The sequence below is a fragment of the Natrix helvetica genome (assembly GCF_964273705.1).
Source record: "Natrix helvetica genome assembly, chromosome: 2".
NCBI lineage: Eukaryota > Metazoa > Chordata > Lepidosauria > Squamata > Natricidae > Natrix > Natrix helvetica.
The window spans coordinates 239,278,668-239,300,249 of record NC_138552.1 but is presented as its reverse complement, the minus strand read 5'-3'; the positions used below and the strand labels follow the sequence as shown (position 1 = coordinate 239,300,249).

Genomic DNA, 21,582 nt, shown 5'->3' with positions numbered 1-21,582 from the left:
TTCTTACAAACCGCACTTTTCCAACTCTTAAAAATGTAGTCTAGAAATTTTGCCAATGCAAATTACAATCTAATGCCTTTTCTGCACTAAATTAACTGTTGATTATATGTCAAGTCTAACTAAGAAGATCATAGATATCTATTTTTCTCCACTTAAGATAAAGCAGAAAAGAGAACAGGGAATGAATTCTTAATTGATTATAGTGAAGAGTAGGAAAGGAGAAGAATATTACTATCAAGACAGCATGAATAATATAACCAGTTTGTTGAAATTTAAGATTATGCAAGTTATTTTTTGATTTAAAAAAAGAACAGCAAACATCCATTTAATTAAATAAATATTAGAAGCATGTCAAGAAAGTAATGCAATTTTTGGACTAATTTTTAATTATGAAGTTATTGTTCATGAAATGAAATCTAAAAGTACATTCTAGGTATAAAAAGAAAAAACAATAATCATGACAAATTGCTGTTTATTTTAATTGGAACTATACTCCTGGGGCAATATAGTTATCTTAAAAAATCCTTTCTTCAAAAAGTTTGTGTAGAATACCTGAAAATCATGGAACGTCTATTCTACCTATTGCTTATAGATATCAGCCCTGTTAAAAGTGTTCAGGGCCACAACCTCCATCAATTCTAGTTAGTCTAGCCAACAGAAATATGTAAAATGTAGTTCCAAAGTTCTGGAGAGTGCTTGGGGGTTGGAGCATAATCATCACAGAATCAAAAATGCCATTATCATATGTGAAATAGTTATTGCCCCCAAGCCCTAAAATTAATTACTACAATCTAAATTTAAAATAGTTTTGTTCAAAACTAAAACAGTCCTTATAAATATATAAGGAATAAAGATTACCAAATGCTAAGTTCCTTCTATTTCAAAACTGGGCAACTTATTAGGTTAAATAGACTGAATCCACATTTTTTATAAAGGCACACAATGCCCAGCAAAAGCTAGTAGATACATAAAATATAGTAGACGGAAGGAGAAGAAAAGAGGCTCTGCTATATTGTGTAATATTTCACAGTAATTATTGCTGCACAATATTTTGAAAGTAGTATAAACTGCATTAAAATTAAAAGCAAAAGTTATAAAGAATATGCTACATATTCATATATACAAACTATGGGTGCTTTACACAGATATTAAATGGCTACCTTTTCTGACTGCTATAAAATTATGAAATCCACGGTTTGAAAAAAATATTTCAATACCTCTGCCTTCAAACTTTATATATTAAAATAGCAATTGTTTTGCAATTACAGCCATTTCAATAAAAACTTTAACAGTAAAATTACTATTGTTAAAGCTATGAATTTCTTATATTCCATAGCTATAGTTAAAAGATATTAATACAAAAATATAAAAAAATGCATTAGTGCTTATATAGTTGATTTTAATTGACATTTCTTATTAAAAAGCTAGTTTAAAAAGCAATCTTTTCCTTACATAACAATATAAAAAGGCAAAATAACCTACTTTGAGGTAGTAATGCCAAGTTGTAAAAGTTGAATAGTTTCCTTTTTTCATAATGCATCACCATATTTAAATGAAGTCATTAGCTCTTAAAATATTTCACAATAATACAATACTTTACATTTTTTTTAAAAAAAATAAGCAAATGGTTATAATTTTAAAAAATCCAAACTTGAAAAACAATTCCATTTTACAGCCAAATATTGTAAAACAAACTCTTTCAATATTATAAAGGAAAGCTGCAGTGTAAAGCAATGGTTCATAGGGTTTCCAGTTTGTACAATATTTCATATTTTGCACTACTTTCTATTCTCACTAAATAAATCTCTAATGTTTTTTTACCACTAATATTTTCAAACCTGAGATATTCCATGAGAGTGGTATGGGACATTTTTATATATCCCCTTACAACTGCACTCAACACTCAACTACAGACTTCAACATGTATGTTACAATCTTGTCTACAACTTAAATGGAGCCTTTTTTAATGAGGCAGAAGAGTCGTATTTATAACTCCGCTCTAACCTCCATCTGCCCAAATCCTCAAGGGAGTCAGTAAAAATGAGTAAGAACAAATATAATTAGCTGGAAGATAGCAAATGTTGCTTTCCACTATATCTTAGTATACTGCTGTTTTATATGATGCTTTTTGACCAAGGTACTATGAATACTAAAAATACAAAATAAAATTATAAAGAAAATATTGGTAATTAAGCCCTAAATTTGGTTTTCTTTTTTACAGGACAGAAAATGAACATTACTCATAACCAGTTTATAAAGCATACAAATTACTTAATACTTTTCATGCACTATACAACTAGTTTATTATTTCTTAATAAAAAAAATATGTCACTTAAAATGGCCAGTGGTTAAAAAGTTATAAGGCTGCATCAATTAGATGGCTGGTAAAAATATCTGGAAATGCACTATCAAAATGTATTTTTAAGAACATCCAGTACAATTATTATATATTCCAAGTGCAAAGGTAAGAGGTATGATATATACACCAAAGGTTTCATTGCCGAAACTCTGTATCTTGCATCAGGAGTTGCTCAATAGATGTATGGAAATATGCGGTACGGTACACGTTGACAGTATTTTTCCCATGCCAAACCGTATTTTTTCTTACATTGGTGTTCATCACGGGCTTCTCGGTGAATAAGCAAACCAGTAAAATATATGACATAGAAATATGGTAAAATATGATTGAATCCTATAAAAAAATATAAAGTATCATTACTTTTTCCTCATCCCATTAGTCATAATATAATTATAAGTGCAAATCTATATACAAAAATGTAATGTGAAGTATTAAAATATTTTAACTGTAATGTTAATTTTTTTTCTTTGGTATTATGTTTAATAAAAATATAACAAAGGAATATTGCCATGAAAGAAATCACATCGTCTATGGTATCATCTCTTTGTTGTTCAATTGCAGTATTTGTCAGAGTATAAGACGCTCTGAAGTGTAAGACGCACCTAGCTTTAGGGGAGAAAAACAGGGGGGGGGGGGGAATCTGCCTCTGCCTCCCAGCAATTTGCCTCCTTGCACCAAACAGCACAGATTATATATGATGTTTGTAGTGTTATATTTCAGACTATACTTATACAGATGCTGTTAAAATTGATGTGGCTTTCTGGAAGTATACGTTATTCTTTGTTGTTCAAAAGAAGATACAATAGCACTGGGCCTCTTCAGATCAAACATTTATTTTAAAAAGCTTCTCCATTTTGTTAAGTTGTCTAGAACAATAATAAAGCAGTCCTTAAAAAATAAGTCTAATAATTTGAACATTCTATAGGCATTTATAGTTATTGACTTACCTCCTTGCAGCAAACAGCAAACACCAAACAGCCTGTTTCAGTTTACTGATTAGAAGGGAAAAAATTCTAACGCTGCCTCCCAGCAATTTGCACCAAAGAGCAAACAGCTGTTTCACTTTCAATTTCCGTTTCAGCACAGGCCTCCTGATGATTAGCTGTTTCAGGCTGCAGGGATTGCCATAGCCTATTGCCACCGTCGCAAGCCCCATTTTCCCATTTGCTGCAAAAAGGTAAATTGCCAAAGGGTGGGGGCCAGTGGGTGGGCAAGGCTACATTTGGTGTATAAGAGGGGGGAAAAGATGTGCCTTATAATAAAAAAAAATATAGTATATTCTTTTTCTGTGAAAATTTTCTTATTTCCAAGCATTTTATTATATATAAATCTTTGGTAGTGAAAATCTTATATTACAGTCAATAACTATCACTCCACCAACAGAATAGAGATACAAAAGGAAGAAGAAAAGTGTAAAGTAAAATTGCTTTATTAACTTACCACAAGGTAGGCACCAAGCCAGGGCCATAATGATATCACCTAAATAATTAGGATGACGCACAAAGCCCCACCAGCCAGATACAAGGAGGTTTTTTCCCGTTGCAGTAGGAATAACATTCAAATCTGTATAACAGACACACACACATATATATATGCATATATATAATAAAATGGCAGTAGAAACATATTGTGTTTCCCCGAAAATACGACAGGGTCTTATATTTTTTTGACCCACGAAATATAGCCTTGGGCTTATTAAAGGGGAGGGCTTATTATTTTTGGGTTGCCGGGCGACTGCTCCCTTGCGAGGGGCTCCCAAAGAGCCGAGCACAGCCTCAGGGTCGAATGGCTGTGTTGCGCTGTCACAGCAGCAACACAGCAGCCATGAGTTGACCACACTTGTGAGCAGCTGCCCGGCAACCCCCTTTTTCAGCCAGGCACAGCGCCGCTGACCGACCAAGTGGAAGGCACCAAACAACACGAGCGCCTGTTCGCCGTCCTCTGCCTCCCGCGGCTCGGTGCCTTTGGAATGCCCCTAGGTGAGTGAATGAGGCTCTGCATGGCTGGAGAGGGGGGTTGCACGAGCAGCTTTTACACTCCCCGCTCACGCGACTTGCAGGCTCACGATTCCCTTGGCTAACTCTACAGTACCTGCAGAGCCAGGGCATCTCTGCTGCTGGCCCCGCCTGCCGCTTGGGTTTTTTGCGGCTTTCAAAGCACAGAGGATGGATGCCGCTCTGGGAATATGCTTTATGGGTGTGGGCTGCACAGCATACAACCATAGAGCGTACTCCCAGAGCGGCATCCTTCCTCCGTTGCAGCTTCCAAAGCACAGAGGTAGGATACTACTCTGGGAGTACGCTCTATGGTTGTACGCTACCATATTTTCGGGGGTGGGCTTATATTTTTGCCCACGCGAAAAATGTGGCAAGGCTTTAGTTTCAGGACAGGTCATATTTTCGGGGAAACAAGGTACCTATGAATAAATAGTATGTAGACTATTGATGCAAAACCAGTAGGTCTAAACAGTACTTACGAGCAACTTTTGGATCCTTTGGATTTCTTCTAAATAAATTCTTTTGTGAGTTGGCAGCACGGAAAATGTAATAGCCAACAACTTGGGGGAAAAAATAAGAGTACTGATTATAAGATGACTTATTATTTATTATCATTTTACAACAATAGTGATAAGGGTATCATTTATACAGATGCATATATTTTTCAATTCTATTATCACTAAATTCAGTCTTTAGCAAACCAAGAACAATTAATCAGTAGAACAGCTTGCCTCCAGAAGTTGTGAATGCCCCAACACCAGAAGTTTTTAAGATGTTGGATAGCTATTTGTCTGAAACGGTATAGAGCAGTGATGGCGAACCTTTTTTGGCTTGTGTGCCGCAAGTGGGGGGAGCGCAGAGGGGTCGTGTGCAGACGTGTCACACCCTTAATGCAATGCATGACACCCCCCAGTGCGCATGCACGCACTACAGGCGCTCCCCCCCCATTTTTACATGCTTTTTCGCCCTCCCCAGGCTCCAGAGGTTTTATAGGAGCCTGGGGAGGGCGAAAAGAGCCTCCCCCGCCCCCCGGGAAGCCCTCCAGAGGCTTCAGGGACCTTCAGGAGGCTTCCCTGAAGCCTCCGAAGCAGTCAAAACGACCCTCCGAGCAAACTGGAAGTGACTTCTGGTTTGCTTGGAGGGTCGTTTTGAGCGCTCCAAAGGCTTGAGGGACCTTCAAGAGGCTTCCCTGAAGCCTCCGGAGCAGTCAAAACAACCCTCCGAGCAAACCGGAACTCGATTCCCGAACTTCCGGTTTGCCCATAAGGCCTGTTTTTTGCGCTCTGGAGGCTTCAGGGAAGCTCATGAATCCTCCGGAGGGCCTCCGGGAGGGGGGGCAGGGGAGGCTCTTTTCACCCTCCCGAGGCTCCTATAAAGCCTCTGGAGCCTGTAAAATGGCTTTTAAAAGGGTGAACTCAGCTGACAGGTCAGCACCTCGCGTACCCTGACAAATGGCTCCACGTGCCACCTGTGACATGCGTGCCATAGGTTCGCCATCACTGTCATAATATCTCATCTCTTGCTGACCCTTTGTACAGTATTATCATGATTATTCCATTTCTTGCTCAGTGCTGAGTAGGGAGAAATGTTCAGTTGAAATCTTTTGTGCTGCTCTATGCATTAATGCAAAATAATACATTCCTATCATTAAGTCATAACTTACTATTTAGAGTCAGGATGGCAGAAGCTGCAGGCCATGAAATCTCATTTGGATTATTCACTAAATAGAAAGCTTGTAAACTGTAGAGAAAGGGAACCCACACTAAGTCTCCAAATGCTAGCATGAATCCAAACCCTTCATTTGCAATGTCCATTGTTGTTAAAACTGCTTCCTAAAATATTAACAAAAGAATATTCAATTACTTAGTATTTAGATCAGAACCTTTCAAAGCAGCTATTGCCAACCTTGCTTCGTTAAATGCATGCCCCATTACACAGCACCTTTTGCAAGGATACTTTTTATTAAGCCATTGAGAAATGGTGATGAATTCTGAATTCACACATCTCTAAATAAATACATTTATTTATAGTTCCCATTTAGTTGATTATTACTGCCTTCCCAAAAAAATGTCTCTGCTACAATGTATGTGTCTAAGGCAAAACAACTTTTTGATCATGTAACTTTTAAAAGATAAAATATTATAGCCTTTTCTTGTAGATTCAATTCTAATAGTGAACTCAAAAGGACAGTGTAGAAATTTGAGGCAAAATTGGGCTAATTAGCAAATAAAAGGGATATTTCAGTAAGTTTCAATTATTTTTGAGATGTTTGGAAAGTAAAGTTTTTAAACTTCCTAAACAAAGATGGTCAGCAATTGGGCAGCAATGCAAGTCTCCAAAAGGGAAGAGTAGAAAATACCCCCTTTTAAATGGTTCTGGGTTATGAAGGCGATAAAAGGTAGAATGGTTAACATTATTAATGTTTAATATTAATAGTAAACTCCTATTCCCATCATTGTTTTCACAAATATGACTCCAAAATGATGCTGTTGAAATTCAGCCACTCTGCTTAATTAACCTGGTTTGGGCATCAGCGTGCACATGTCAGTGTGAGAATGGATAGGGATTAACTCATAAAGGCCTGTGTTCTCATTCACAATTGTTTAAAATAATAAAACAACAACCCCAAACAGAAACGAACCTTTCCCTCCTTAAAACAAAAACCCTGCTGTCATCATTCATTTGCCTATGAATTTCAGCAATGCAATCTCAAAACTCCTATAATTAGTAATGGAACAATGATGGGCTGCATATGGTCTCTGAGTTGCCCATCCCTGTCTGAACAGGAAACATCCTCAGTGCTTTCTGGGTGCCACAGAAACCTACCTCCAAGTGAAGTTATTGTACGTGACATGTACCTACAGTAGAAATAACTGGGAGTAATTCTTAAAGCAGCCTGCTTTGCAGTTTGGAAAAAAAGTGTTTCATCTATGCTCTGACTGCTTGTGAAATATTTTCTCTGAACGCATTGCATAAATCTTTATAATTTTTAAACTGAATTCCCAACACTTGAATATATTCATCACTTTTTTTAGGTACTAAATTATGGCCACCTTGCCCAAAGACTTTGCCCAATTTGCTTCATCTAGTTCAAAATGAAGCTCTATAAGGCTTTATAAAGAACAGCAAATATACAAAATATGGATAAGTGCATACCAATTCTTCAAGGTTTAAATTATAGTAAAACTCAGTGTCACTTCAGATTTTCACCAATTTTTTACTTCCTTTTACCCTTCAAATCCATTTGTAGGACTTAGGGTATCTATGGACTAGATTATGAATCAAATTGTAGAAGAGGAAATTATCATCCCTTCTCTGTTAATTTATATGGAGTAGCAGTTAAATGGTTGTACTACAATAAAGAAGATGAAATTTAAGCCCATGCTCATCTACGGAGGTTTGCTGAAAGATTCTACATCAATCACTATCTACTTTACAAGCTTGCATAACTTCTTGAGATTTTGGAGGAAAGATATACAGTATAAACCTTATAACCACAGTTTTAAAAATTAACAATAATTCATTCAAGAACTATCAATTGCTAGTTACCTCATTCCAAAGAGAATCCACCACATAGATGAGCTGGAAACTATTAACAAGTATCATTGACAGAGAGGGCATGTTCCGATCTTGCACTTCCATCTCAGTGAAAAGCATGGCCAAATTAATAACAGTCTTTGGAAAAATTAAACTGCATGTTATTCACTTTTATCCTTAAAAGTCTACAATGATCTAATTCAGCCAATATCATCTAATGTAAACGGAATAAAATATTTCAAATGGCACCCTCCTCTTCACAGAAAACAATTCAATTATATTTTAGTACAATATTATTAGCTTATCTAGGAAAACTTCCAAATTTATATATTTTTATCCTTGTTGCAGCTATCATGCTGCATGATAATATATTTTCCACTACTTTGCCCATTTCTTCCTTATCTCATTTTTTATTTTACTTAACATTGTGGAATGTGCAACAAGAGATTAATACTCACCCAACCAATTAGCCCTGGTCGTAACTCACAGAAGTATTTCAGATCAAAATTTCCAATGCGAGGATTTAATTCACGTCCCATAAAAAAATCATAAAAGATATTCCCTACAAATAAGAATATATACATGGTTCCTATGAATTTTCTGCTGATTGCCCCATAATAGATTATAAAACAACAAAGGAATGACATAAATAATTGGAGTTATTCTATTCTGAAATATTATTTTCCAATATTATCTTCACTTACCAGAATTTCCTCCATGGGATAATTCATGCTCAGGTGCTTTCAGAGAACGGGCATAGAGATAAATGCTCAACAATAAACTAAAAACTGTAGCACAGATAGCAAATTGCAGGAAGTGGTCATATAAATAATAATGCTCCATTTCAAAATATAGAGAAATTCCAACAGCTATAGCTGTTAGGATAAAAGCGTAGATTCCTTAAAAAAGAAAAGAAACAACAAATGAGACACGCTTTTTCAAAGATAGTAGGACAGGTACTATGAGCTAAGAGCTTGCCACCAAATTTTCTACTGCAATTTTGATGTGGAGGAATCAGCTCATTTCCAAAATGTGCTTGGAACTGTATGCAGTCCATTGTCCAACTGTGGCATAGTGTCATGTCTGAAATGACACGATTCTTTGTAACTGGCTAGAGAAATAAGACATGCATGGCTGGAGAAATGAGTAAACATGGTTGCTTATTCATCTCCGTTCAAGCAAGATATCCAAAAGGCAAGCTTTATTTATCCCTGTTGTGATTATGACAACAGTAAAAGAGCAGAAACAGGGCCTGTATATATCAAATCCCCAAACAACGGTTTGGAATAGCAATAGGACTCAACCAATTATTTCTCGGTTAAATCAGAGACAATGGATTCATTGCAGAATGTATTGCAGCCTACCAGAAACATCCTAGACACTTCCACCACCATTAATACATATTAACATGCCCTCTGTGACTGAATAGAGATCATTCATTCTGCAGTTGCAGGAAAAAAATAAAATATTTTAAAAAAATAATTAACAGTTTGAGTACCATCCTTTAAATTAGGTTTTATGAGGACAATTTATGGGCACTAATATCAAAATAATATGATAAGTAATAAAATCAATAGCAACAATTTATTTATTAAGCATATGACATATGATACATTGCAATATATATTTAATATTTCATCTAGATTTTTTAAAAAGCACAATAAAATATAAATGTTAAAAAGATAGATATTTAGATACCAATGCCTAGGCAATCTAACTATTGAAGTGCAACATGAGAAGTTTATATGAGAAAAATCAGACACTAGACAGATATAACACTCGGCTTACATCTACAGTTTGATGTGGCAATCACACTGAGGAGAGGATACTATGCTTCATTGAGTCCCAGCATACAACATGTGAGATTCAAATTCTATTCAGGATTGTGCATTGCTCCGTGAAATTTCAAAGCCTGGCACCTTTTGTGTGGCGTTATTTATATGTCCTCCTATATCCGGACATTCAGTAATGCATTTGGCTTTCCATTGTGAATCAATGTCAAAGTTGTTGAGCAGAAGGTGTGCAAGTGCTAATAGCCACAATAGTGCACTTTTTAACAGTACATATAATTTATTCATTGATAAATTAAAATAAGTAAAAGAGTAAAACTATATCTGCCTGCCATCAAAAAGCAACAGTTGGCCACACATATTTTCATCAGGGATGCCATTTCAGAATTGGGAGGTTATAACTGAAAAGGCCCATCCCCGGATAACTATTTGTTATACATGCATGGGAGAAAACTCAGAATAAAAGTTCTGAACATAATTTTAGATATGAATAGTAAAACATGGGAATATTCTGTAAGATATTCTGGTAACATCTTTTCAGATGAACAAATTTTATTAAAATGCACTAACCCTTCATAAGGTATGGCTTAATTCATTTAATGTGTGGGTAATTAAATGATATAGGATTTAAACATGTTAAGATATACTGATCCTAAACAAGGCAGTTTTTTGTCATTTAATCCAAGAATGTTGAGTTGAGACCAGGAGAGTAAAAATTACAATATGTAACTGAAATACAGGTACTAATTGTATCAACATCAGATTAGTAAATTCCAAAGAAACTCTAAATACATATTTACCATTTATTCTATACTCCAGTCTAATTCCATTCCAAAGTGGTACCCCTTCTACAATCTAAAAAGAAAAATATATTTTCATCTAAAATATTCACATTTTCGTAGATCATGCAATAGTAAAAGAAATAGTAGGATTTTTAACACTCACCCACGACCCTCACCCCCAAACACAGTCTTGAGATATAGGAAGCAGAACTCTGAACAGCACTATGAGATCTGAGCTTTCACCAATATGTGGGTGTAAAACTAAAAGTAACCACAAAATAGTCCTCAACTTATGACCAACCACTGATTCCCCAATTTTTGTTGTTAAGTAAGTTAAGTGAATCATTCAATCATTAAGCAAATTTGGCTTTCCCCACTGACAATCCTTATCGGAGTCAGCTGGGAAGGTTACAAATGGTGATGACTTGACCCTGGGACAGTGCAACTGTCATAAATACATGCCAGTTGCCAAGCACCTGATTTCTGATCATGTGACCATGGGAATGCTGCAACAGCCGTATTTGTGAGAAAAGGTCACAAGTTTTGTTTGTTTGTTTGTTTTTATTGGATTTATATGCCGCCCTTCTTTCAAAGGACTCAGGGCGGCGTACAACATTAAAACATTAAGTCACTTTTCCACTGCTATTGTAACTTCAAACAGTTTCTACCTAAACAAATGATTGTAAGTCAAGCACTACCTGCACTAGATCTTTCCACGCAGTTATAAAGCCCATCTGGAAAAGGAAAGGACTAGAACTACTGTATCCATCACAATATATTATCTGAAGGAAGAATGGCATTTTGTTTAGCATCTAATCCCTTGAATCTAGAGGTTTTATTCTATAGGAGTGTCCCCAAACAGAATTCCAACCAGAATTTGGTAGAAAAGAATGAAAGCCTTGCCTACTCCCTTTTCCTTCACCTAGTTCAAAATCCCTGACAGATCCATCCTATGCATTGAATGATTTGTAGAATTCTATTTAATATTTCACAAGAAAAATCATTACCCTGGATGAAAATGTGGCACAAAGGCAATCTATAAAATGCTCATTAAATAAGAAAGGCAAAACTAAAACAAGAACCCTCTACCACCATGTACTCTTGGAACCTGATACATTAGCATTTCTCTTCACCTCTTGTAACCATTTTATAATGGGAGGTTTTAAATATTTATTTATTTATTTATTTATTTAATTTGACTTCTTAGTCGCCCCCTCTCCCCCCAGGGACTCGGGGCGACGTACAATAGCAACGATCACAACAATATAATATGGAGGAGGTAGAAAATAAATAAATAAATTACAGTACTTTGAAACAATTAAAACCCCAATGACAGTTAAAATTTAAAAATTAAAATTAACAATTAAAAATGCCCAAGAGGTGGAGAAGCTCTAAATTTAAGCCAGGCCGGCTAGTCGGAACAGGTGGGTCTTCAATTTCATACGGAAGGAGCGGAGGTCAGTTGTTGTCCTAATGTCTGGGGGGAGGTCATTCCAAAGGGTAGGGCCCATCACAGAGAAGGCCCTACTCCTGGGCGCCGCCCTCTGACACTCTCTAGAGGACGGCACCCGGAGAAGTCCCTCTCTGTGCGAGCGAATAGGTCGCAGGGATGTGTGGGGCAGGATGCGATCCCGCAAGTAACTAGGCCCTGTGCCATGGAGCATAAATAATATTTATACTACATAAAACAGGATTTTAAAAAATGCTAGTTTAGAAGTATCAGTATGAAGTTACAATGCTGTTTTATAAATTAGATTTTAAAAAATCAAATTTCTACTTCTAAACGTTTTACCTTTCCTATCGGTAGTAAGTAAAATAGGGCTTGGAGAAAGAACCAAAGAAGAAAGACACCAAACACTCTTGTCTCCCATAAATTTTGGAAAGCTGGTAGTGGAGGAGGAAAATTCAGAAGACTGGGGTCTTTCTGTGAGCACATTAACAACAAGCAGAACACAGTTCCAGGCAGAAGAAATATCATAAAGAAGGCACCTAAAAAAAAGTTATACAATGATTAGAATCAATTCAATTAAAGGAAGCTTTCCAGCAAGAAAGATAACTGATATCAACTAAAACAGTAGCTGTACCTTCTCTTATGTTCAAAATCATTTTCTTTATTAATGTGAATGGAAAGTTTAAAACTTCAGTTATGCATCAAAGGCTTCAGACTATTATGCAACTATAGTTTATGACTTTCAAAACTAGCATACCGATTTTTCCTCCAAATTCCAGTTCTTTTGTCTTCCAGCATACTTTTTCAATACTTTTTGGTGTTTCAAAATTTTTCTCTTCTGAATACATCTCCTCTCTTCTCTTCTCCTCCTTTCTAGGATGCAAATTATATCGTTCCAGAATGCGTTCTCTTCTTCGCTCAGACTCAATTCTTTGCCGCTACACACAAATAGCATGGGGGGGGGGAGATGGACAAATAGCTATCGTCCATTAATATGTACTAAAGAACCCTCCTCAGATCAAGTATTATCGCTCTCATTTGTTTTTGTTATTGGCCAATATTTCCAATAGTTCATTCCTTGGATTGGAAGCCCCTGCACTCAGCCACTCAAGCAAGCTCCTGGTCATCTCATGCTCTATACATGGAGCTACTCTTGAAGAGTATTTGGAAGCTAAAACTGGTGTAAAATGTGGTAGCAAGGTCAGTTCTTGAGGCCCATGGGGTGTGTATGTCCATGTTACATCATTGCTGCCAATTTGCTTCTGGATACAATTGAAGGTATTGGCTATCGTTTTTAAAGACCTTCATGGTATGGGCCCAGGCTATCTGAGGAACCACTCACCCATGCTGCCAGAAAAGGCATGCTGCAGATCCCGTCAGCAAAAAAAAAAAAAAAAGAATATTTTATATTTCATACCTCTAAAGTGGCATGAGTAGAATAATTCACTTCTGTGATATCTGGCTCTCCATTATACTGATTTGTATTATTTTCATGAAGCCTCTGGATTGAAAAAACAGGATATTTTAAAGAGAAATTATTTTATTAATAGTTACAATTAAACTTTGTAGTTATAACAATCTATATATTATATAACTATAATAAATATTAAGTATAGACATGAAAAGAAACCAGATTTATGGATAATGAATAAAGATTTGAATCATAATATATAGTAATTTTATTTTATGCTTTTTTCGTACTAACAATTATAGAAAGTACCCAAAAATGCACTAATAAATAATAATAATAAATCTAATTACCCTTTGGTTGGTAACATTACTAACATTACTAACATGCAAAAACACAAATTAACATTCTATTTATTGGCAAAAAAAAATCCAAACCTTCTATAACAATTTTTAATAGTTTGTTTTAAAATGTCTTAAGATACCAAGATGATTTTCCATGGGAGGAATGGTTCTACAATTTCTGCAAGTAAATCCTCAAAACTAAAAGCAATTTGAAGCATCGAAACCCTGAAACAAGCCTATTTCATCAGAAACATGTCCCAAACACTTTGATCTAATTCTATTTCTGAGGATATAATTCCAGAAATATCAAACTACTCTCAGAACATTCTTTACTCTATAGATTGATCTGAACTGGTGTTTTGTCTTTTAATCTCTCTGCCTGTACTGTATGTGTGCCTGATATGTACTTTGAAGATTTACGGCTAAAGTCTGAAGGAATCATAATAGTTTCTTGCCCTTCTCCTTTGTCTTCAACCACATTTGATTATTTAACCTTAATAGGCATGATAAAGTCTTAAGCTTATTAATATCAAAAAGTACTATAAATTTTTATCTTTAAAGTTCTGTGATGCAGAGTAAGTGCAACATTGGCAATCCAGGGCCAAGCCATTTAGAGAATTCCAGAGCATTCTATTTCTCTCTACACCATTTAGTGATGGAAATTCTGGTCCCAATTACTACTTAAGGATTAACTGTAAACCATCTCTGCTAATCAAAACAATGAATTTTCTGGTTGAAATTGGATCAACTAAAAGGTTTTTAAGATAAAAATATTGTACTGGTATCAAAGAGTGATATTTATTCAAATACACTGCTGCTCTGATTAGAAGTCAATGTCAGGAATCCAAAGTGGTTTAATATCAATAGCATAAGGGCATCCAATCTCTTCCTAAAATAGGATGCTGTCATTGATGGTACATCTCTTCCCTATGGAGATGATTTGTAGGAATCTCTGGTGTGTAACTTAGTCTTTTGTAGTTTCAGTGAAACCTGCATTTGCTTAAATGGTGCTGAAACCCCCAAAAACATAAATTCATATTGAGGACAAATAAGGCTAAATACAACCTTCTTGTAGGTTTTCAATAGAGCAGAGCAGAGCAAAGAGGAACAGAACAGAACAATTTATTTGGCCAAGTGTGGTTAAATACACAAAAAAATTGTCTCCAATGTAGCACAGCTTGTTTTCAATTAAAGTTTCACATGCTCTGAAAAAGACTTTTTTTTCCTGATCAAAGGCAAGCTATGACACAGTTGACATTCTAATTCTTCAAATATTATCTCCTGGCTAGGACATATGAACCTCTAGCTGTACAATATACAATACAATACAATAGTAGAGTTGGAAGGGACCTTGGAGGACTCCCTCTTCTTTGTGGCAACCCCTGAGATATTGGAAGACTGCTATATCTCAGGGGTTGCCACAAAGAAGAGGGAGTCAAACAATTCTCCAATAGTTTAGTATTCTCTCTAAACTGAATACTACCTAAGCTAGAATCAGCCAGAGGACTGCAGCCTTTCCCTAATTATTGATTCTTTGTCTGATCTCACCAAGAATGAAATCAAACAGCTGTTTCAACTACAGAATGAAAACCTGGCAAAAGAGGTGGTACAGCTGCTCCCTTATCTCCTGCAGAAGCTTTTCTGAGAAAGTTATCACCAAGTTTTTCTGGGAAAGCTATCATCATATGACCAGCTGTCATCTGAGTGCTTTGAAATATCTTTTCCATCCTTAATAAATTTGCTGTAGACGCTAAGAATGCTAAGAGAGTGTTATTAAGGGAACCTGAGAAAATCAAGAAAATTCCTTCAACAGGAAAATGCAGAGATCCAAAGAATTGGACTTATCCATTCAAATATTAATATTTTACCAAAAACTTCCAAAAAGGAAAACAGAAAATCCTAAGCCACCTTAAATGACTTGAGCTTTATTTTGAAGAAAGAAAACCAGCATTTTGGAACTGTATAATTGTATCTGTTCAATTGTCAATCTCCTCCTAGGTCAGTCACTTTCGTCCTTTCTGCTTGCAGAAATGAGGGAGGCAAAACCAGCACAAATTGAATGTGGGACATGAAAGCTAACCAGACTGGTGCTCCAGAAGAGTGAAACCAGTGGATTTGTTTTTAAGAGACGGAGGAATAATGCTATTGTAATCATAAAGATTGGGAAAGAATACTTAAGAGGCCGAAAACCTGTGACACTTACATGATGCTTATCTGTAAATCTGACTTCTGCACCCTGAAGTAAACAGTAATGCTAAAGCCAAAAAGGGAAATGGATAATTTCCAGGATTTTTGCTACCAAGATCTTTAGAATTAACTTTTGATTCTTTCCAAAGTGAAAAGTGAAGCTGCAACTTCAGGGGGGGGGGGGGGTTGGTCAAAAACTATATGCCTAACTCAATTTTTGTACTCCAGATGAAGCAGGTTGCTACTGATCCTAAGTGATGGAGAGATAAGCCATCTAATCTGCCTAGGTTCTGTCCAATCCAGCTGCCAGGAGAAGCATTTGTTTCTGACTGAAAGAAGCATATGGTATGTAACCAACATTTCTGTGTTGGCTACATACACCATAATGCACCAAGGCAGGTGGCTATTCTACCAATACATTTGAATTCATTCCCTTTGGAGTTCTTTAGAAACAATCTTTCTTTTTTCCAAGATTTCTATTTGATAGAAAATTGCTACATAATACTTAAATCAAATCTTTATTTGTTACAAAGACCAGTAATGCTAAACATTCTCTAGCCTTATTCTACTTAATGTAGCATTCTAATTTAAATTAGAACATTGGTTTACCATCCTTTTATTGCAACAATGCTTGAAGATTCTTCAGTCAAAAAGCCCTATACTGAAGCATAGTTACTAGTGAGCCATATTTTCCCGTATTTCTCATTAATGTCAATAGCAGTTGGCCAATGTCTAAATATAATGAAATAAAAATGCATACTTTGATGTTCAACATCATCTGTACTAAACTCCATCATCTTACTCTCATTGATTGACTTTTCAGATATTAGTGAACTGCGACAAATTACTTGAATTCTTCATAGGTATGCACAAAATCCATCATTTCAGAAATGGAACATTCTGGAAAGTTCTGAACTAATCTCTTCTAACCCATGCCAGTCCAGCCATCCCAGGAGTCATTGGGCAGTTTTCATGAATGGGAGGTTCTGTATATCCCAAGTTTTTATTGAATCTTATCATGTATTGCTTCTTTGGTTTAACCAAAGTAGAATGAACAAATCACACAGAAGTCATCAAAGTAATTTAGTATCAAATTTTAGTTAATATAGTTTACGGCTATTGTTAGTATTCATTAGGTATAACAATAGGTGCAACTGTGGAGCATGGATTGTCTTGTTAGAAGCACATGCAACAAAGACTAACAAGATGCAGGAAACTAAGTTCCTGAGGTAACACCTTACCTTCCTTAGAAAACTATCAAATAATTCTTATCATTTTCACAGATGCATGCTCTGTTCCAATTCATTCCAACCCTTTCATACATTAAATTGAAACGTAAACAAATTACATTTCTAAATATGTTTATCATATTTTCCTTCAAAATAAGTATTTTCAATCAAAAACTACATCAGAACATTTGAGAAATACTGAAAGTCAATGTGGTTACAGATTCCAATCTGTATAGGTATTAAAAGCCTATGTTTGAGTAGTGTTTTTTAAGCAATTAAAATTATTTTAAAGGTATCCTTAAAGCTGCATAGCTTTATGACAAATAGATTTTGCCAGCTGACAACAGATTAATAACATTACTGTTATCTCCCATATCTTACTATTTCATCTTGAAAAACGTGTACCTAGGTAAAGCTCCTACTTCATTATAATACCTTTTAGCAACATATAAACAACTAATGAACACAGCTTTTAGATCACATTGATGAACAATTTAATTAAATCTAAAGAAATACAAAGCAATATAAAACAAAATATGAATGTAGCTTTGTAATATACCCCCCCACATCACAAGGATTAAGAGAGATCAAATCAAATACCAAAGGAGTCAAATTAGGTTCCCCAATATTATTTTCATTTTTTGGTTCTCTGCTTCGTGAGGAAGAACGACGTTTGTGTTTTGATGGTCGACCAGGTGAACGAGATCTAGAGCCCGATCTAGATCTGCTACCACTGCGTCTTGATGGAGAACTTGAGGAAGAGCTGCTTTTTCTAAATCGAAAAGATGACACAGACTAGAAAAAAAGAATTAAATAAAATTATTTTATTAAACTTAATTAGCTAGCAGTAAGTATTGATATCTATATTTTCATTTAAAAGTGGCACGTTATTTTAAATCTCAAGCTCCAGAAACATCATCTAAAAGTGAATGACTATTGGCTTACCTGAAGGGTCCTTTTCTGTGCACCGCGGGAGAGTCCAAGCAATGGGTTAATTCACTCTGGTTGCCCTGGATACTGAGGAACTTTTTTTCTCCCTTTAACCACACCTCCTCGTGTGATTACTGCCAGAATAAATTTCCGAAAGGTCAATCTGTCGAGAGGATGGAGCGAAGGCGTCCAAGGAGTGTTCAGTTGAAAAAAGAGGAAAGAATCCCCGGGCCGAAGACCAGGGTGGGTTGGACTCTCCCGCGGTGCACAGAAAAGGACCCTTCAGGTAAGCCAATAGTCATTTTCCTGTGCACCGCTTGGAGAGTCCAAGCAATGGGACATACCCAAGTTATTGTCCGATTGGGTGGGCAGAGTCAGAGTCCCGGGATTCGGTCGAAGACACGACCCCTTGAAGTACCCTCCTGCCAAAGGACGCCTCAGCCGAGGCGTAAACGTCCAGTTTGTAATGACGGATGAAGGGCGACGGGGAGGACCACGTAGCCGCCTTACAAATGTCTAGTATTGATGCCTGGGTGGCCCAGGCCGCAGTGGTAGCCGCGCTGCGAGTGGAGTGCGCAGTGATGCCTCGGGGCACCGATCTGGACTGACTTTCGTAGGCCAGGGCGATGCAGGCGCGCAGCCACCTGCCAACAGTGGAAGAGGAGATTTTCTTGCCCAGGGAACCTGGATGAAATGACACGAATAAAGACTCCGACTTCCGGAATTCGGAGGTGCGGGCGATGTACGTTTTCAGCGCCCTTCTCACGTCCAACATGTGCCACTGTCGTTCCCTGGGACGTGACGGTCTCGGACAGAAATCAGGAATCACAATTTCTTGCGTTCTATGAAACCAAGTATTAACCTTTGGAATAAAGGTAGGGTCCAGTCTCAACACCACCCTATCTGGGTGGACGGTACATAGGTCCTGGCGAACTGACAGGGCTGCCAGTTCTGAAATACGACGAGCTGACGTCACGGCGATGAGGAATGCCGTCTTTAGTGTAAGATGACGCAGCGACGTAGTACTGAGAGGCTCGAAGGGTGGAGCGGTGAGCGCCTGCAGAACCACGGACAGCTGCCGGGTGGGGTAACGGTGGACCGTGGGAGGTCGTAAGTTACAAGCTCCCTTGAGGAAGGAACGGACCCTGGGCACCTTGCTAAGGGGCAAGACCGGGTCACCGGCCCAAACGGTGGAGAGGGCCGCCACCTGTCGTCGAAGGGTATTTGGAGCGAGGCCCTTGGCAAGACCCCCTTGTAGGAAGTCCAGGACGCGGGAGACCGGAGCCGTCACCGGGTCCAAACGTAAGGCGTCGCACCATTTGGCGAAGGAGGCCCACGAGGCATCGTAGATTCGAGTGGTTGATGGTCGCCTAGCTGCCTGAATGGTGTGTATTACCTCCCCTGAGAAGCCCTCGCGCCTCAGCTGGTCCCCCTCAAGTGCCAGACGGCCAATTGTAGCCATTGGGGCTCTGGATGAGTTACGGCCCCCTGGCTGAGGAAGACTTGGTCTGGAGGAATCTTCCACGGAGGTGACAGGGAGAGGCTGACCAGGTCGGCGAACCACGAACGACGGGGCCAGTGCGGGGCCACGAGGAGCACCTCCGCCTCCTCCGCGATGATCCTGTGGATGACTTGTGGAATCAGGGGCAGCGGAGGAAAGGCATAAAGTAGGCCCCAGGGCCAAGGAGAGCGAAGGGCATCCGTCCCTTCCGCCCCCGGGGACTGGAAGCGGGAGAAATAGCGGCGAAGTTGAGCATTTTCCCTGGATGCGAATAGGTCGACCACGGGAGTGCCGAACCTGCGGGACAGCTGGCGAAACAGAGCCGGATCCAGTTTCCACTCTGCCGGGTCTATGGTGGTCCTGCTCAGCCAGTCCGCCTGGGTGTTGTCGACTCCCGAAATGTGGTCGGAGCGAAGAGATGCCAGATGCCTCTCCGCCCAGCGCCCCAGGGATTCCGCTTCCTTCATCAACGTCTTGGATCTGGTGCCCCCCTGGCGGTTTATGTGGGCCTTGGTGGCCACATTGCCCGTCATCAATAGGACATGTTGATGGAGAATGTCCTGGCGAAAATGCCGGAGTGCCAGGCGGGCCGCACGCAGTTCCAGAAGATTGATGCTGCAGGAGCTCTCTGCGAGTGACCATTTGCCTTGCACCACTAGATGACCCATGTGTGCCCCCCAGCCGGCGAGGCTTGCGTCTGTGGTGACCACTAACCGGTTGGGCTCCTTGAACAGGTGGCCCTTGAGGAGTGCAGGGGACGTCCACCATCGGAGCGATCTCTTCACTGCTGGGGGAACGCTCACCAGTCGATTCGAGTTGCTCCTTGAGGCCCTCTGGTGAGGAAGGAGGAGCCATTGGAGAGCTCTGGAGTGAAGGCGAGCCCATGGGACGATCGAGATGGAAGAGATCATTTTTCCCAACAGCTGTGACAGGAGGACGATCGGTACCTGTCTCGCGAGCATCACCTTGCGGGTCATGGCCACTAAGCTGTCTAGCCTGTCCTGGGATAGGAAGACCCTGCACAGGGAAGTGTCTATGACCGCCCCCAGGTGGATAAGTCTGGTGGTGGGAACCAGATGGCTTTTCTTCAGATTTAGGGAAAAACCGTGGCTCCTCAGGGTTCTCATTGTGATGCGGAGGTCCCGCAAGGCCTGCTGCCTGGACGACGACTGGATCAGGATGTCGTCCAGGTAGCACTGGAGCCTTATGGGTCTGCGCCTCAGTTGGGCTGCTACAACCGCCAGGACCTTGGTGAAGGTCCTGGGGGCCGACGACAGGCCGAAGGGAAGGGCCCGGTATTGAAAATGCCTGCCGGCATAAAAAAAGCGCAGGAACCTCCTGTGCTGGGGACGGATGGGGATGTGTAGGTAAGCCTCCTTGAGGTCGATAGAGGTAAGGAGGTCTCCCTGACGGATCCCCGACAGGATGGACTGGAGGGACTGCATCTTGAACCTCCGGTAGGCAATGTGCCTGTTGAGGTTCTTCAGGTCCAAGATGGCCCTCCAGCCCCCCGAGTTCTTTGGTACCAGGAAGAGGATGGAGTAGAACCCCTTCCTTTCCTGGTCGGGGGGGACCTGCTCTATCGCGTCTATCTCCAGGAGATGGCGAATCTCCTGGTTCATAAGCTCCCTCTTCAGAGGACAGGAAGGAGTGGGACACCGGATGAAGTTCCGGGGAGGGGGGGATAGGAATTCTAGGGATAGGCCCTCCCTCACGATCTGGAGGACCCAGGCGTCCTCCGTGGTCTGGACCCAATGGTGGGCGAATAGCTGGAGGCGCCCCCCTATGGGTGACGGGCCCGGGCAGTCACTTAGATTTGCGGAAGGGCCTGTTAGAGGCACCTCCGCGGTTGGATTTACGGAAACCGAATTGTTGTCTACCTCTGTCCTTAAAGGAGGACCTGTCCTGGAACCTGTCCCCTGACTGACCGGCCGGTCGGTAGGGCGGGGAGAAGGAAGTAGAGGTAGAGGGTTCAGGGGCACAAAAGGGCTGCCTCCTGGGGTATGGAGCGGACTTGCGGTCCTGCTTTTTCGTGGTGAAAGGCAAAATCTTCCTTTTATCTTTGGAT

General features: G+C 39.3%; 1 protein-coding gene across 4 annotated transcripts in view; it reads right to left on the bottom strand.

Moving 5' to 3' along the window:
• Nucleotides 1-365: 365 nt before the first annotated feature.
• LBR (lamin B receptor) overlaps nt 366-21,582 on the bottom strand; it is a 33,916-nt gene continuing 12,699 nt past the window's right edge. For all 4 annotated transcript variants that reach the window (XM_081943340.1, XM_081943342.1, XM_081943341.1 and 1 more), the window contains exons 3-14: nt 17,684-17,878; nt 13,333-13,416; nt 12,673-12,853; nt 12,258-12,454; nt 10,484-10,538; nt 8,598-8,792; nt 8,352-8,455; nt 7,906-8,031; nt 6,020-6,188; nt 4,836-4,916; nt 3,800-3,922; nt 366-2,692 (exon numbers count right to left, since the gene is read on the bottom strand). In XM_081943340.1, the coding sequence (XP_081799466.1) occupies nt 2,532-2,692; nt 3,800-3,922; nt 4,836-4,916; nt 6,020-6,188; nt 7,906-8,031; nt 8,352-8,455; nt 8,598-8,792; nt 10,484-10,538; nt 12,258-12,454; nt 12,673-12,853; nt 13,333-13,416; nt 17,684-17,878 (1,671 nt within the window). In that variant the 3' untranslated portion in view covers nt 366-2,531. The remainder of the gene's footprint in view (nt 2,693-3,799; nt 3,923-4,835; nt 4,917-6,019; nt 6,189-7,905; nt 8,032-8,351; nt 8,456-8,597; nt 8,793-10,483; nt 10,539-12,257; nt 12,455-12,672; nt 12,854-13,332; nt 13,417-17,683; nt 17,879-21,582) is intronic.